Below are 14,287 nucleotides of genomic sequence, written 5' to 3' on the forward strand. Positions count from 1 at the left end.
AAATCTTGGCTATTCATAGGTTTCTCTCTTAGGCCAATGGTTCTAAAAAACTAGTGTGCATCTGAACCCCGACAGGGCCTGTGAGAGCACATCTTGCTGGGACCCAGCCCCAGAGCTTTTGATCCAGTAGGTCTGTAGTAGAACCTGAGAATCTAGTTTGTTTTGACCTCAGAATAGGGAAGGATTTCAAAAACAAGTCACTAAAAACAGAAAATAATAACCTTAAAGGAAAAGATTATTAATTTTTTTCATTAAAATAGAGAATTTCTATTTATCAAAAAATACTAACAAAAAGGAAATACAAATTTCAAACTGCTTTTTGAAGCTATGCACAATATATAAATGAAAAGGAATTTGGCACAGAACTTCTACAAGTCTTTAAGGAAAAGGAAAACAAACTCATTTTTTAAATGGACAAAAGATTAAAAAGAGGTATTTCTTAGAAGGGAAACATGAGTAATCAGTGAAATAAACATTTAAACTACAAGAACATATCATTTTATACCCACAACCTTGGTAATAATTAAAATGCTTGTAGAGGATGCATGTTGGCAAGGATGAGCCATATGGGAACTCTTTTATGCTGCTAGCTAGAACACATTGGAGTCAACCAGTCTGGAAAACAATTTGGCATTATTTTTTTAGGCTGAATATATAATTTCACTCCTAAGTAAATGCTCAAAGAAAGAAACCTTTGCATTTGAGGACCAGGAGATGTTCAATGAACCATTGTTTGTAATAGAAAACAACTGAAAATATTCCAAATGTCTAACAGCAGGAGAACAGATAAGCAAATCCATGGTATATTTATACAATGGAATATAAAAGTAAAAGTGAGTGAACTACAGCCAGAGGAATCAATATAGTTGAATCATAGAATGAAAAAGAAGTTGCAGTAGAATACATATATTATGAGATTGTTTTTTAAAAAGTAGGAAGACAAAACTAAACACCTTACTGTCTGGGGATTCACAGTGTGTGGCAAAATTATAAAGAAAAACAGTAAATGCGAAAAAAAAACCTTCCAGAGAATAGTTACCTCTAGGGGTTGGTACAGGTAAGAGAAATGAGGGCTCAAGGTCGGGGGAGTAGGGGTTCTGTGTTTCTAAAGTAGGTTGGACCGTGGAATCATGGGAGTTAATTTTATATGACTCATAATTTCTATATACATACAATAGTTCGTTACTTTTTTAAATGCCCCAGAGACTAGAGCTCACAAGTAGAAAAGAATTAATTCTACACGTGAAATACTGTACAATCCATTGACAAACATGAGGAAGAGTGAAGACCACTCGGCTTTTTTGGTTCCATTATTTTGTTGCTTGACGTCCTTCTCCCTTACTTCCTTTATTGACTGAAACAACCGAGACACCAGCTACACTTGGCAGGAAAACCCTGATTTTACACACTGTAGCTAAACCAGACCCCAGCGGCTCTGAGGTGAGAGGGCCTGATCTTGACAATCTCTCCAAAGCTCTTCCTACTCTGCGGCACCTTTGTTTGAGCTGGGGCTCGGGGGAGCGCAGCCTGACCACACAAATCCCGAGGAGCGGTCCTCGCCGCGCCGCTGTGGTTGGGTGAGCCCGCAGTAAGTGCCCCGCGGCAGCGGCCCCCAGAGGGCGGGGCTCCTTCCCCACCCGCGAGGGGCAGCTCCAGAGCCTCCACTTAGAGAATTCACCTTGATTCAGAAGGAGAAACTGCTTCTCCTCTTCACTTTTAATCCAAGAAATCTGACAGAAGCACATCTCTGTCAAAGCACATTTTTGTGGATTGTGAATTTTTGCAACTAAGAATATGAAGGTAGGAATCTTTGTAAATCTTAATAAGGAGCTTAGCTCCTATTAAAAGTAAAGAAAGCAAGCTTAGAATTGGTTTCTTTCTACTAGGAATGGTAATGTTCTTTCAATTAATTTCGTCCTGAGCACACCTGGGTGAACTGTTCTGTCACTTCTACCCAGAAGCAATGAAAAAAACTTAACAACAGCTCTTAAGCAAAAAAAGAATAAAGCTGGAATGTAGTCATCTTTCCCAGAATAGGAAACCATACACCTGGTTTCTGAACTAACAACCAGAAGGCACCAGGCATGACATGGGTAATTCACAACCTGTGATAAAGGGATACCGTTTGCATATTTAGTGTTTAAAATGAAGTATATATGATTTTTATGTAACATATGTAATGGCATATGTAGTATAGAAAGCTTTTCTTAGCTTTAAAAGCTTTTTATTATTATTATTATTTTATAAGAAATGCATGTCTGTTTTGAAGATCTGGAAAATAAAAAGAATAATCAACTGGAACTCAGCCACTGTTAACATTCTGATGCAAATCTGTCCAGATGTTCAAAGAATGCCTTGGCATATAACTAACTCAGTAAAGCATGCTCTCTAGTCCACTTTAGCTACTGTGCTCAGAACCACAGACCCCACTCACAGGGAAGCTACATAGGTTTTGCTGGTCTCTTTTCTGTTCTTCAGAGAGATGGCCCTCCACTGAGGATGCTCAACCACAGGCTGAGTGATCGTGGGCACATCATGGAAACAGTGACACCTGGGCCGAGTCCCAGCCCTGACACTAGCTGTGCAGCCTTAGCGCTGTCAGCATCAGTAAAGGCTGTCTCCCTTAGAGAGCTGCATGAGGTAAGGAGAATGCTTCAGGCAGTGCCCAGTCCCAGTAACCTGCACTCCAAGGCGGCGCAGAGGAAGCGAGGTAAAGTGAGGGCATCACTGCTGGAAGCAGCACAGAAAGCCAAGAAAGGTCCTGTGGAGATGCCAGAAAGCCAAGAGGGTGAACCGAGCAACAGGCAGCATCTCAGGACCTCCTGCTCCCGGCTCCCGCTATCCTGCTTGCTAAGGAAGGAGGGGTCTGCCAGCTGGCGGAGGAGAAGGAAGCTGCCTCCTAGATGAAACCCTGAGGGAAAATCAGCCTTGGGGACAGGAGATCTGAGCTAGGCTCAGGCCATCTGGTCTGACGTTCCTTGTTCCTCCTCGATCAGAAAGGTCATGTTTGATACAAGGTTTTCTCTGTGGTCCCTCCGTCCGGCAGCTTTCCATTTCCCAATCCCTCCCTCCCTACCTCCTTGGCAATGTTCATGTTGTCCATAGACATACTTCCTTTTATTTAATTAGAATTCGAAAAGTCTTTCTTTAAGAAGACAAATGATAAATGTCTGGTGAGAGGTCCTTTTTTTAAACAGGTCATAAAATCATATATTTTAAGATATGCTTGGGGGCTCTGTGGGTTCACCCCAGTTTCTTGCTGCTCCTATAGCCACAGAAAAGTGAAGTTCACAAAGACGGCCCCATCAGATAACTGGATATATACTGTACTAACTAAAAGAAAGGGAAGGGAATTGACAGAGTTCACAAGGATTTTTCAAGAAAGCAGTGAATACCAAAAAGACTTTTAAAATTAACTTTTACTTTCGTGACTTAGAACAGACAAATCTTTATCATACTCCGTTAACTTATGTTTAAATACAATGCTCTCAAGAGAGTGTGTTTTTATTAAGTGAAGAGAAGACATGGGAAACAAAATAATCACTGAGCCTTTATAAATGTGACAAAAATGAAAATTCATCTCTTCATTCATAAAGTTAAACCTAGAAAATAGAAGTGACAGAGAAGGTGGGAAAGAAATCTACAGCTCTGGTCTATACTTCTTTATTTTACACATGTCTAAACCATGGCAGTCTAAATGTTTTGAGATGGCAATTTCTCTACATACTTATGTCTATATTTAAAACCTCACCTGGAGGCGGAGCCAACATGGCGGCGTGAGTAGGACAGAGGGAATCTCCTCCCAAAAACATATATACTTTTGAAAATACAACAAACACAACTAGCCCTAAAAGAGAGACCAGAAGACGCAGGACAGTGGCCAGACTGCAGCTACACCAGCGAGAACCCAGCGACTGGTGAAAGGGGTAAGATACAAGCCCCGGCCCGGCGGGACCCGAGCGCCCCTCCCCCCAGCTCCCGGCGGGAGAACAATAGGCAGAGCGGGAGGGAGACGGAGCCCAGGACTGCCGAACACCCAGCCCCAGCCATCCAGGCCAGAGCGCAGACACAGTACATGCCCAGGGGGCCCTGGATACTGGGGGAACAGGGAGTAAGACCTTTGAGCGGGTGCTGAAGCTGATGCCCCTGTGACAAAGAAAAGCGGGGGCTTTTTGAAAGTCTTAAAGGGACAGGGACTTAACAGCTTGACGGAAACAACCCAGGTCACAGTACAGCAGCTGGAAATTACAGGGAAAACCGGGTGCACTAACCCCCTGGGCAACAGCTCTGAGACCCCTCACGGAGGCAAACAGTCAAGCAGCCCCCCCATCCATTACCCCACCAGGCGCTGCGAAAGCAGAGAAGCAGCCTGAGACAAATTCCGCCCACAGAAAGGGAAATTTCTCCCTTCTGGCCAGGCAAGACACAAAGACCCACTCTACACGCAATTACCCAACACAAGCCACTAGGGGTCGCAGTTGCCCCAGTAAAGAAAGGCCAGTAGTATGTGAAAATTTTGGCCCTCCCAGCTGACAGTCAATAGCACCTGTCAACATGAAAAGGCAAAAAAATATGATCCAGACAAGACTAACCCAGACAGCTTCGGCATCTGCTACATCTTCCCCTGAGAAGGAATCTGGGGAGATAGATTTAGCCAGTCTACCTGAAAAAGAATTCAAAACAAAATTCATAACCATGCTGATGGACTTGCAGAGAAATATGCAAGAACTAAGGAAGGAGAATTCAGAAATAAAACAAGCTCTGGAAGGACTTCAAAACAGAATGGACGAGATGCAAGAGACCATTAATGGACTAGAAAACAGAGAACAGGAACGCAGAGAAGCTGATGCAGAGAGAGATAAAAGGATCTCCAGGAATGAAAGAATTTTAAGAGAGCTGAGTGATCAATATAAAAGGAATAATATAAGAATCATAGGCATTCCAGAAGAAGTAGAGAGAGAAAAGGGGATAGAAAATGTCTTTGAAGAAATAATTGCTGAAAATTTCCCCAAACTAGGGGAAGAAATGGCCTCTCAGACCACAGAGGTACACAGAACTCCCATGACAAGAGATCCAAGGAGGGCAACACCAAGACACATAATAATTAAAATGGCAAAGATCAAAGACAAGGACAAAGTATTACAAGCAGCCAGAGAGAAAAAAAAGGTTACCTACAAAGGAAAACCCATCAGGCTATCATCAGACTTCTCAACAGAAACCCTACAGGCCAGAAGAGAATGGCATGATATACTTAATGCAATGAAACAGAAGGGCCTCGAACCAAGACTACTGTATCCAGCACGAATATCATTTAAATATGAAGGAGGGATTAAACAATTCCCAGACAAGCAAAAGTTGAGGGAATTTGCCTCCCACAAACCACCTCTACAGGGCATCCTACAGGGACTGCTCTAGATGGGAGCACTCCTAAAAAGAGCACACAACAAAACACCCAACATATGAAGAAGGGAGGAGGAGGAATAAGAAGGGAGAGAAATAAAGAATCATCAGATTGTGTTTATAATAGCTCAACAAGCGAGTTAAGTTAGACAGTAAGACAGTAAAGAAGCTAACCCTAAACCTTTGGTAACCACAAACTTAAAGGCTGCAATGGCAATAAATTCATACCTTTCAATAATCACCCTAAATGTAAATGGACTGAATGCACCAATCAAAAGACACAGAGTAATAGAATGGATAAAAAAGCAAGATCCATCCATATGCTGCTTACAAGAGACTCACCTCAAACCCAAAGACGCGCACAGACTTAAAGTCAAGGGATGGAAAAAGATATTTCAAGCAAACAACAGAGAGAAGAAAGCAGGTGTTGCAATTCTGGTATCAAACAAAACAGACTTCAAAATAAAGAAAGTAACAAAAGACATAGAAGGACATTACATAATGATAAAGGGCTCAGTCCATCAAGAGGATATAACCATTATAAATATATATGCACCCAATACAGGAGCACCAACATACCTGAAACAAATATTAACAGAACTAAAGGAGGAAATAGAATGCAATGCATTCATTCTAGGAGACTTCAACACACCACTCACTCCAAAGGACAGATCCACCAGACAGAAAATAAGTAAGGACACAGAGGCACTGAACAACACACTAGAACAGATGGACCTAATAGACATCTACAGAACTCTACATCCAAAAGCAACAGGATACACGTTCTTCTCAAGTGCACATGGAACATTCTCCAGAATAGACCACATACTAGGACACAAAAAGAGCCTCAGTAAATTCCAAAAGATTGAAATCCTACCAACCAACTTTTCAGACCACAAAGGCATTAAACTAGAAATAAACTGTTCAAAGAAAGCAAAAAGGCTCACAAACACATGGAGGCTAAACAACACGCTCCTAAATAATCAATGGATCAATGACCAAATCAAAATGGAGATCCAGCAATATATGGAAACAAATGACAACAACAACACTAAGCCCCAACTTCTGTGGGACACAGCAAAAGCAGTCTTAAGAGGAAAGTATATAGCACTCCAAGCATATTTAAAAAAGGAAGAGCAATCCCAAATGAACGGTCTAATGTCACAACTATCAAAATTGGAAAAAGAAGAACAAATGAGGCCTAAGGTCAGCAGAAGGAGGGACATAATAAAGATCAGAGAAGAAATAAATAAAATTGAGAAGAATAAAACAATAGCAAAAATCAATGAAACCAAGAGCTGGTTCTTCGAGAAAATAAACAAAATAGATAAGCCTCTAGCCAGACTTATTAAGAGGAAAAGAGAGTCAACACAAATCAACAGTATCAGAAATGAGAAAGGAAAAATCACAACAGATCCCGCAGAAATACAAAGAATTATTAGAGACTACTATGAAAACCTATATGCTAACAAGCTAGGAAACCTAGGAGAAATGGACAACTTCCTAGAAAAATACAACCTTCCAAGACTGACCCAAAAAGAAACAGAAATTTTAAACAGACCAATTACCAGCAACGAAATTGAAGCGGTAATCAAAAAACTACCAAAGAACAAAACCCCCGGGCCAGATGGATTTACCTCGGAATTTTATCAGACATACAGGGAAGACATAATACCCATTCTCCTTAGAGTTTTCCAAGAAATAGAAGAGGAGGGGATACTCCCAAACTCATTCTATGAAGCTAACATCACCCTAATACCAAAACCAGGCAAAGACACCACCAAAAAAGAAAACTACAGACCAATATCCCTGATGAACGTAGACGCAAAAATACTCAACAAAATTTTAGCAAACCGAATTCAAAAATACATCAAAACCATCGTACACCATGACCAAGTGGGATTCATCCCAGGGATGCAAGGATGGCACAACATTCGAAAGTCCATCAATATCATACACCACATCAACAAAAAGAAAGACAAAAACCACATGATCATCTCCATAGATGCTGAAAAAGCATTTGACAAAGTTCAACATCCATTCATGATAAAAACTCTCAGCAAAATGGGAATAGAGGGCAAGTACCTCAACATAATAAAGGCCATCTATGAAAAACCCACAGCCAACATTATATTGAATAGCGAGAAGCTGAAAACATTTCCGCTGAGATCGGGAACTAGACAGGGATGCCCACTCTCCCCACTGTTATTTAACATTGTACTGGAGGTCCTAGCCACGGCAATCAGACAAAACAAAAAAATACAAGGAATCCAGATTGGCAAAGAAGAAGTCAAACTGTCACTATTTGCAGATGACATGATACTGTACATAAAAAACCCTAAAGACTCCACCCCAGAACTACTAGAACTGATATCAGAATACAGCAAAGTTGCAGGATACAAAATCAACACACAGAAATCTGTGGCTTTCCTATATACCAACAATGAACCAACAGAAAGAGAAATCAGGAAAACAACTCCATTCACAATTGCATCAAAAAAAATAAAATACCTAGGGATAAACCTAACCAAAGAAGTGAAAGACTTATATTCTGAAAACTACAAGTCACTCTTAAAAGAAATTAAAGGGGACACTAACAGATGGAAACGCATCCCATGCTCATGGCTAGGAAGAATTAATATCGTCAAAATGGCCATCCTGCCCAAAGCAATATACAGATTTGATGCAATCCCTATGAAACTACCAGCAACATTCTTCAATGAACTGGAACAAATAATTCAAAAATTCATATGGAACCACCAAAGACCCCGAATAGCCAAAGCAATCCTGAGAAAGAAGAATAAAGTAGGGGGGATCTCACTCCCCAACTTCAAGCTCTATTATAAAGCCATAGTAATCAAGACAATTTGGTACTGGCACAAGAACAGAGCCACAGACCAATGGAACAGACTAGATAATCCAGACATTAACTCAGACATATATGGTCAATTAATATTTGATAAAGGAGCCATGGACATACAATGGCGAAATGACAGTCTCTTCAACAGATGGTGCTGGCAAAACTGGACAGCTACATGTAGGAGAATGAAACTGGACCATCGTCTAACCCCATATACAAAAGTAAACTCAAAATGGATCAAAGACCTGAATGTAAGTCATGAAACCATTAAACTCTTGGAAGAAAACATAGGCACAAACCTCTTAGACATAAACATGAGTGACCTCTTCCTGAACATATCTCCCCGGGCAAGGAAAACAACAGCAAAAATGAACAAGTGGGACTATATTAAGCTGAAAAGCTTCTGTACAGCAAAAGACACCATCAATAGAACAAAAAGGAACCCTACAGTATGGGAGAATATCTTTGAAAATGACACATCCGATAAAGGCTTGACGTCCAGAATATATAAAGAGCTCACACGCCTCAACAAACAAAAAACAAATAACCCAATTAAAAAATGGGCAAAGGAACTGAACAGACGGTTCTCCAAAAAAGAAATACAGATGGCCAACAGACACATGAAAAGATGCTCCACATCGCTAATTATCAGAGAAATGCAAATTAAAACTACAATGAGGTATCACCTCACACCAGTAAGGATGGCTGCCATCCAAAAGACAAACAACAACAAATGTTGGCGAGGCTGTGGAGAAAGGGGAACCCTCCTACACTGCTGGTGGGAATGTAAACTTGTTCAACCATTGTGGAAAGCAGTATGGAGGTACATCAAAATGCTCAAAACAGACTTACCATTTGACCCAGGAATTGCACTCCTAGGAATTTACCCTAAGAATGCAGCAATCAAGTATGAAAAAGATCAGTGCACCCCTCTGTTTATCGCAGTACTATTTACAATAGCCAAGAATTGGAAGCAACCTAAATGTCCATCGATAGATGAATGGATAAAGAAGATGTGGTACATATACACAATGGAATACTACTCAGCCATAAGAAAAGGGCAAATCCAACCATTTGCAGCAACATGGATGGAGCTGGAGGGTATTTTGCTCAGTGAAACAAGCCAAGCAGAGAAAGAGAAATACCAAATGATTTCACTCATCTGTGGAATATAAGAACAAAGGAAAAACTGAAGGAACAAAACAGCAGCAGAATCACAGAACTCAAGAATGGACTAACAGGTACCAAAGGGAAAGGGACTGGGGAGGATGGGTGGGTAGGGAGGGATAAGGGGGGAGAAGTAGGGGGGTATTAAGATTAGCATCCATAGCGGGGTGGGAAAAAGGGGAGGGCTGTACAACACAGAGAAGACAAGTAGTGATTCTACAACAGGTTGCTACGCTGATGGACAGTGACTGTAAAGGAGTATATAGGGGGGACCTGGTATAGGGGAGAGCCTAGTAAACAAAGTATTCGTCATGTAAGTGTAGATTAATGATTAAAAAAAAAAATGCAGTTCCTATGTGGTGACCTCTAATGAGTTCTACACAATGATATAAAGGACATATAAAAGTGTAGGCAAAGGGTCTGTTTGTGTTTATACAGAGGATCAAAGCCTAATTTGGCTACCCCGAAAATGAACTAAGATACGATATGAAAGAGAACTTCCAACATCAGCACTCTCGGGAAGACTCATGCCAGAAGATGATCATCAAAAAACCCCAACAAAGATCCACGCACTGCTACAGCTGTAGATGCACTCATCCCACCAGCTCCTGGACTTGCCATGGGAATGAAGGAGATATCTAAGCTGGCCTGTGCATACAGTAAAACAACAAATTTGACTGGATCTATACTGTTGGAACTCAACCAAGAATTAGGAGAAGTGCAAATTGTAGCGCTCCAAAATCTTACAACTACAGACTATTTACTGTTAAAAGAACATATGGGATGTGAACAGTGCCCAGGAATGGGTTGTTTTAATTTGTCTGATTTTTCTCAAACTATTCAAATTCAGTTAGATAATAACCATCATATCATTGATAAGTTTTCACAAATGCCTAGAGTGCCTAACTGGTTTTCTTGGTTTCACTGGAGATGGCTGGTAATTACAGGTATGCTTTGGTTATGTAACTATACTCCTATTATGTTAATGTGTGTGCGCAATTGAAGTAGTAGCTTAAAATCTATACATGCTGAAGTTACTCTACAAGAAGTTATGTCAAAGAAATAATCAATCTTCCCATGTTTTCTCCCGCCTGCTACTTCTATAGCTTTTCTTCTTCCTTCCTAATTACAACGAATTCTTAAATAGAATTCGTGCCTCATATCAAATTTACCGAGTATCATAACTCCTCCAAGTGGTAAAGATACCTCAAGACAAATGCTGGGCATAGAAGCCACAGGGCATAAATATGCAAAGAAATAAAAAGCTAACCATTTCAAACAATAAGGCTTCTCTCTCACTTACCAACTTCACATTTCCCTGTATGGCCCCGGAAGATGACTGGTTAGCCAGAGACGGGTAAGATTCCTCAAGGGAGGAACAACCTAAGACAGGCACAGTCGCAGGGGGGTCATCAGGTGAGAAATTGGGGATCAACAGAGGTGAGGCTTAGAACCTCACCCTCCCTGTTCTGAGAGAAATCTTCTGCATATGTGGATGTTTTATTGCCCTTGTCTAGCTTGGATTAACACATAGTCTACAGGCACACACCTGATCATCTACATTTGCTCTCTTACAACACTAAACTATGTTTTCTACCTTTATGTTGTATCTACCTACCACTTCAGCATTTTATTAAAAATAATAAAGAGAGAAATGTGGTATCCACATATAAATCAAGTATAAAAATCAAATGTGTATTCATATTTGAACTGACTGTTTATAGTTCATAATGCATGAGCAAAACCAAAAGTTTCTGTGATGACTGCCCTTGTACTGTTCACCATGTAACTTATTCACTATGTAAGAATTTGTTCTCCATGTAAGAACTTGTTCGTTATGCTTCAGAAGATTGGAGACTGACGAAAATTAGGCTTGGGGTGGATTAATGATTGTGCATTGAGCATTGACTCCCCTATACAGAATTTTATTGTTGTTAACAACCATTTGATCAATAAATATGAGAGATGCCCTAACAACAACAACCAAAAAAAAGTACACACTTCCAATTGTAAAATAAATAAGTAACCGGGATGTAATGTATAGCATAAGGAATATAGTCAAAATATTGTAACAACTTGGTATGGTGATAGCTGGTACCTAGAATTATCATGTATATAAATGTTGAATCACTGTGTTGTACACCTGAAACTAAGGTAATGTAATACTGTGTGTCAACTACCCTTCAATAAAAAATAATTATCTAAAAAAAAAAAAAAAAAAAAAAAAACCTCACCTGAAGACTGTGAATTCTGCAGTTCTGGTGCCCCCTCAGGGGAAAATCCTTACATGGAAGCAAATGGAACAAGGACAAGAAAGAATGAGAGCACGATTTCGCAGAAAGTGAGACTGTATAGAAAACATTGACAGTTTATGAATAGTTTTACTTCTTTATCTTGTTTGTAAAGTGCACTGAGACACTGACCTGTAAGATGTAGAGTATGACAACTGTCAGGCCAATCCAGCTGTGCAGGCTGTACATATTGGGGATACTCCTGGCATTGTGGAAATCAAAAACGGCCACCAGAGAAATAATTGCAAGAATGGCAGCAACGGCATTTAACCCAGCGTGGATGCATTTCATCAGGAGCTTGCTGCATTTCCAGGTCCACGGCAGTCTGTACACGATGATGGCTAGAAAGAGATGAAAGTGGACAGAATGTCCTATTGTTTTTTAAAGAGACACAAGATGAACAGTTTGATACATTGAACACTTCCTTCAGTGAAACCCCTTTCTCTTGGCTTCTGCATCCACTCTGTTCCCTGCCTCTCTTTAAATGAAGCAAACTTTTATTCACATACTATTCCATTCAGCTAGAATACTCTCTCATCTTTTAACCACCAACCTCATGACTTCAGGTCTTGGTCTGACTTACTTTGTCCCTTATGCCATGTGAGGATGTGAGATTAAATGAAAACAAACACTTTGGAAAGCTAACAGTGTCTACTTAAGCTAAACTTACGCATATCTTATGATCCAGCAATTCTAACCTGGGTATATTCCCCAAAGAAATATGCACATATGTTCATCAAAAGACATGTATTGGAATATTATTAGTAGCGATATTGGTACTGGTCAAACTCCCCAAATGCCCATCATTAATAGCATGAATAAATAAATTGTGATATATTCACACCATGGAATAATATGCAGTCAAGAGAATGAATGACCTATTGATGCCGGGGTTCTTGTTCATGGAGTCAAAGAATGAACTTCACAAACACTCAAAGTAAGAGAGCAAGTGAGAGGCTTTTATTCAGAGATACAGTGACAAGACAGAGCTCCTGGCTCACACCAGGAGGGGACAAGAGAGTCCCTGGTGGTGCATGGTCTAGGGGATTTACAGGCAGTTGAGAGACAAAGGGCTACGGATGCAGACCTGCCAGATGGTCCCCAAATGCTTATCTTTGAAGAGACACTAAGTTTCTTATCAGTCTTCTGGATTATTTTGCAGAGTTAACAGAAGAAATTTACTGGTTTGATTCTTTCCCAGAATAGCAGCTTCTTGGTTTCGGAGCATATCAATCAGGACTGCCTGTCCTGCTCCCAAGGTGGGCTGGGTTATTGTCTATGTTAAGAAACCTATTTTTTTGGCTTCTTGGGTTTTAAAATGCAATCTTATCTTTAAGATGGAATCTTTCCTGTTCTATGTTGTTTGTGACTGGGCTCGCTTGCCATTATTACTTGGCTAGGTTGCAAAGCATTTGATTAGGGCTGGAGGAAGAAAAGCAGCATCTAGGTAAAGTTAAAGAAGATAAGCTGGGCCTTTTAGCAGGCTAAAGTAAATTTTACAATAGCCTCATTTAATTGACACAGTGAAGACATGGGCTATGCTGAGGTATTTTCTTATCTGGGGGATATTCAAACATTTCAGGCCAAGTTACTCCTGGATTTCTGGTTTTAAGTAATCTCACAGAAAAATGCTTATATTACTTTAGAGAATTAATGTGACTCTAACTCTGCTTAATTGTTTAACATGGAGTTTTGGTAGGGGTCTTTTTCCAGAGGCCCTTACCCTACTCTGTCTAAACCCGCAGTCCCTGTCTTACTGTACCTAGAACTTCACTCAATGGTATGAATCAACCAATAATATCAATGCCAAGAAATCAGGCATAAACAAGTATATACTCTGTGATTCAATTTATATGAAAGATAAAAACAGGCAAAACTCACCTCTGAAATAAGAAAAGTCAGGATATTAACTGCCCTTGTGGAGAAGGGGTTTAGCAACTGGAAAGGAATGCACATGGATCCTAGACTCCTGCTAATACTCTGGTTTCTCTATCTGGATGCTGGTTATATAGCTGTTCACTGAGGGAACATTCATCAAGCTGTACATTTATATGGAGACTTTTCTGCATAAGTAAAGTCTGCATAAGTAGATTAAACTTCAACAAAAATATTTTTGAAAGGCTTTTTTTTTAAATGTACCCTGGTTTAAGCAAAAGGTTATATGGTTACCTTGATCAGCATGCAATTAATTTTTGTTTTGAAGATAGTACCCTGCTCATACCCACTCTCATTCTTACTCCTACAGGCCATGTCAGGAAAAATTTAGATATCTGGAAATGTATGGCAAATTGAAAAAGTTTAAAGAATACTTCCTTGGAAGATGGAGTCCATTATATCAGCAGTGTATCATGTATATTTCTTAATTCCAACAAGAAACAGAAAAAAAAAGCCTCTTTCCACCAACGATATTTATAATTTGAATATATAAAACTTCATAGGATGTAAGGGAGTATCTATCTAGTTAATTTTCAGTCAGAAACACATCTAACCTACAAAGACAGATGTGAATCCAGCCTCTTCCAAGCTCTCAGCCTGAGATGTCAGTCAAGTCTTGGTGCTCTTTGGTTCC

General features: G+C 40.0%; 1 protein-coding gene across 2 annotated transcripts in view; it reads right to left on the minus strand.

Annotated features, from left to right (window-relative positions):
• Positions 1 to 14,287, minus strand: part of LOC118928500 (plasma membrane ascorbate-dependent reductase CYBRD1) — a 48,216-nt gene that overhangs the window by 11,360 nt on the left and 22,569 nt on the right. Inside the window, exons 2-3 of one of the 2 annotated variants that reach the window (XM_057503913.1) lie at positions 11,851 to 12,059; positions 11,662 to 11,709 (exon numbers count right to left, since the gene is read on the minus strand). In XM_057503913.1, the coding sequence (XP_057359896.1) occupies positions 11,662 to 11,709; positions 11,851 to 12,059 (257 nt within the window). The remainder of the gene's footprint in view (positions 1 to 11,661; positions 11,710 to 11,850; positions 12,060 to 14,287) is intronic. The other variant, XM_036917796.2, reaches the window with a different exon arrangement.

This window comes from Manis pentadactyla, chromosome 6 (genome assembly GCF_030020395.1).
Source record: "Manis pentadactyla isolate mManPen7 chromosome 6, mManPen7.hap1, whole genome shotgun sequence".
NCBI lineage: Eukaryota > Metazoa > Chordata > Mammalia > Pholidota > Manidae > Manis > Manis pentadactyla.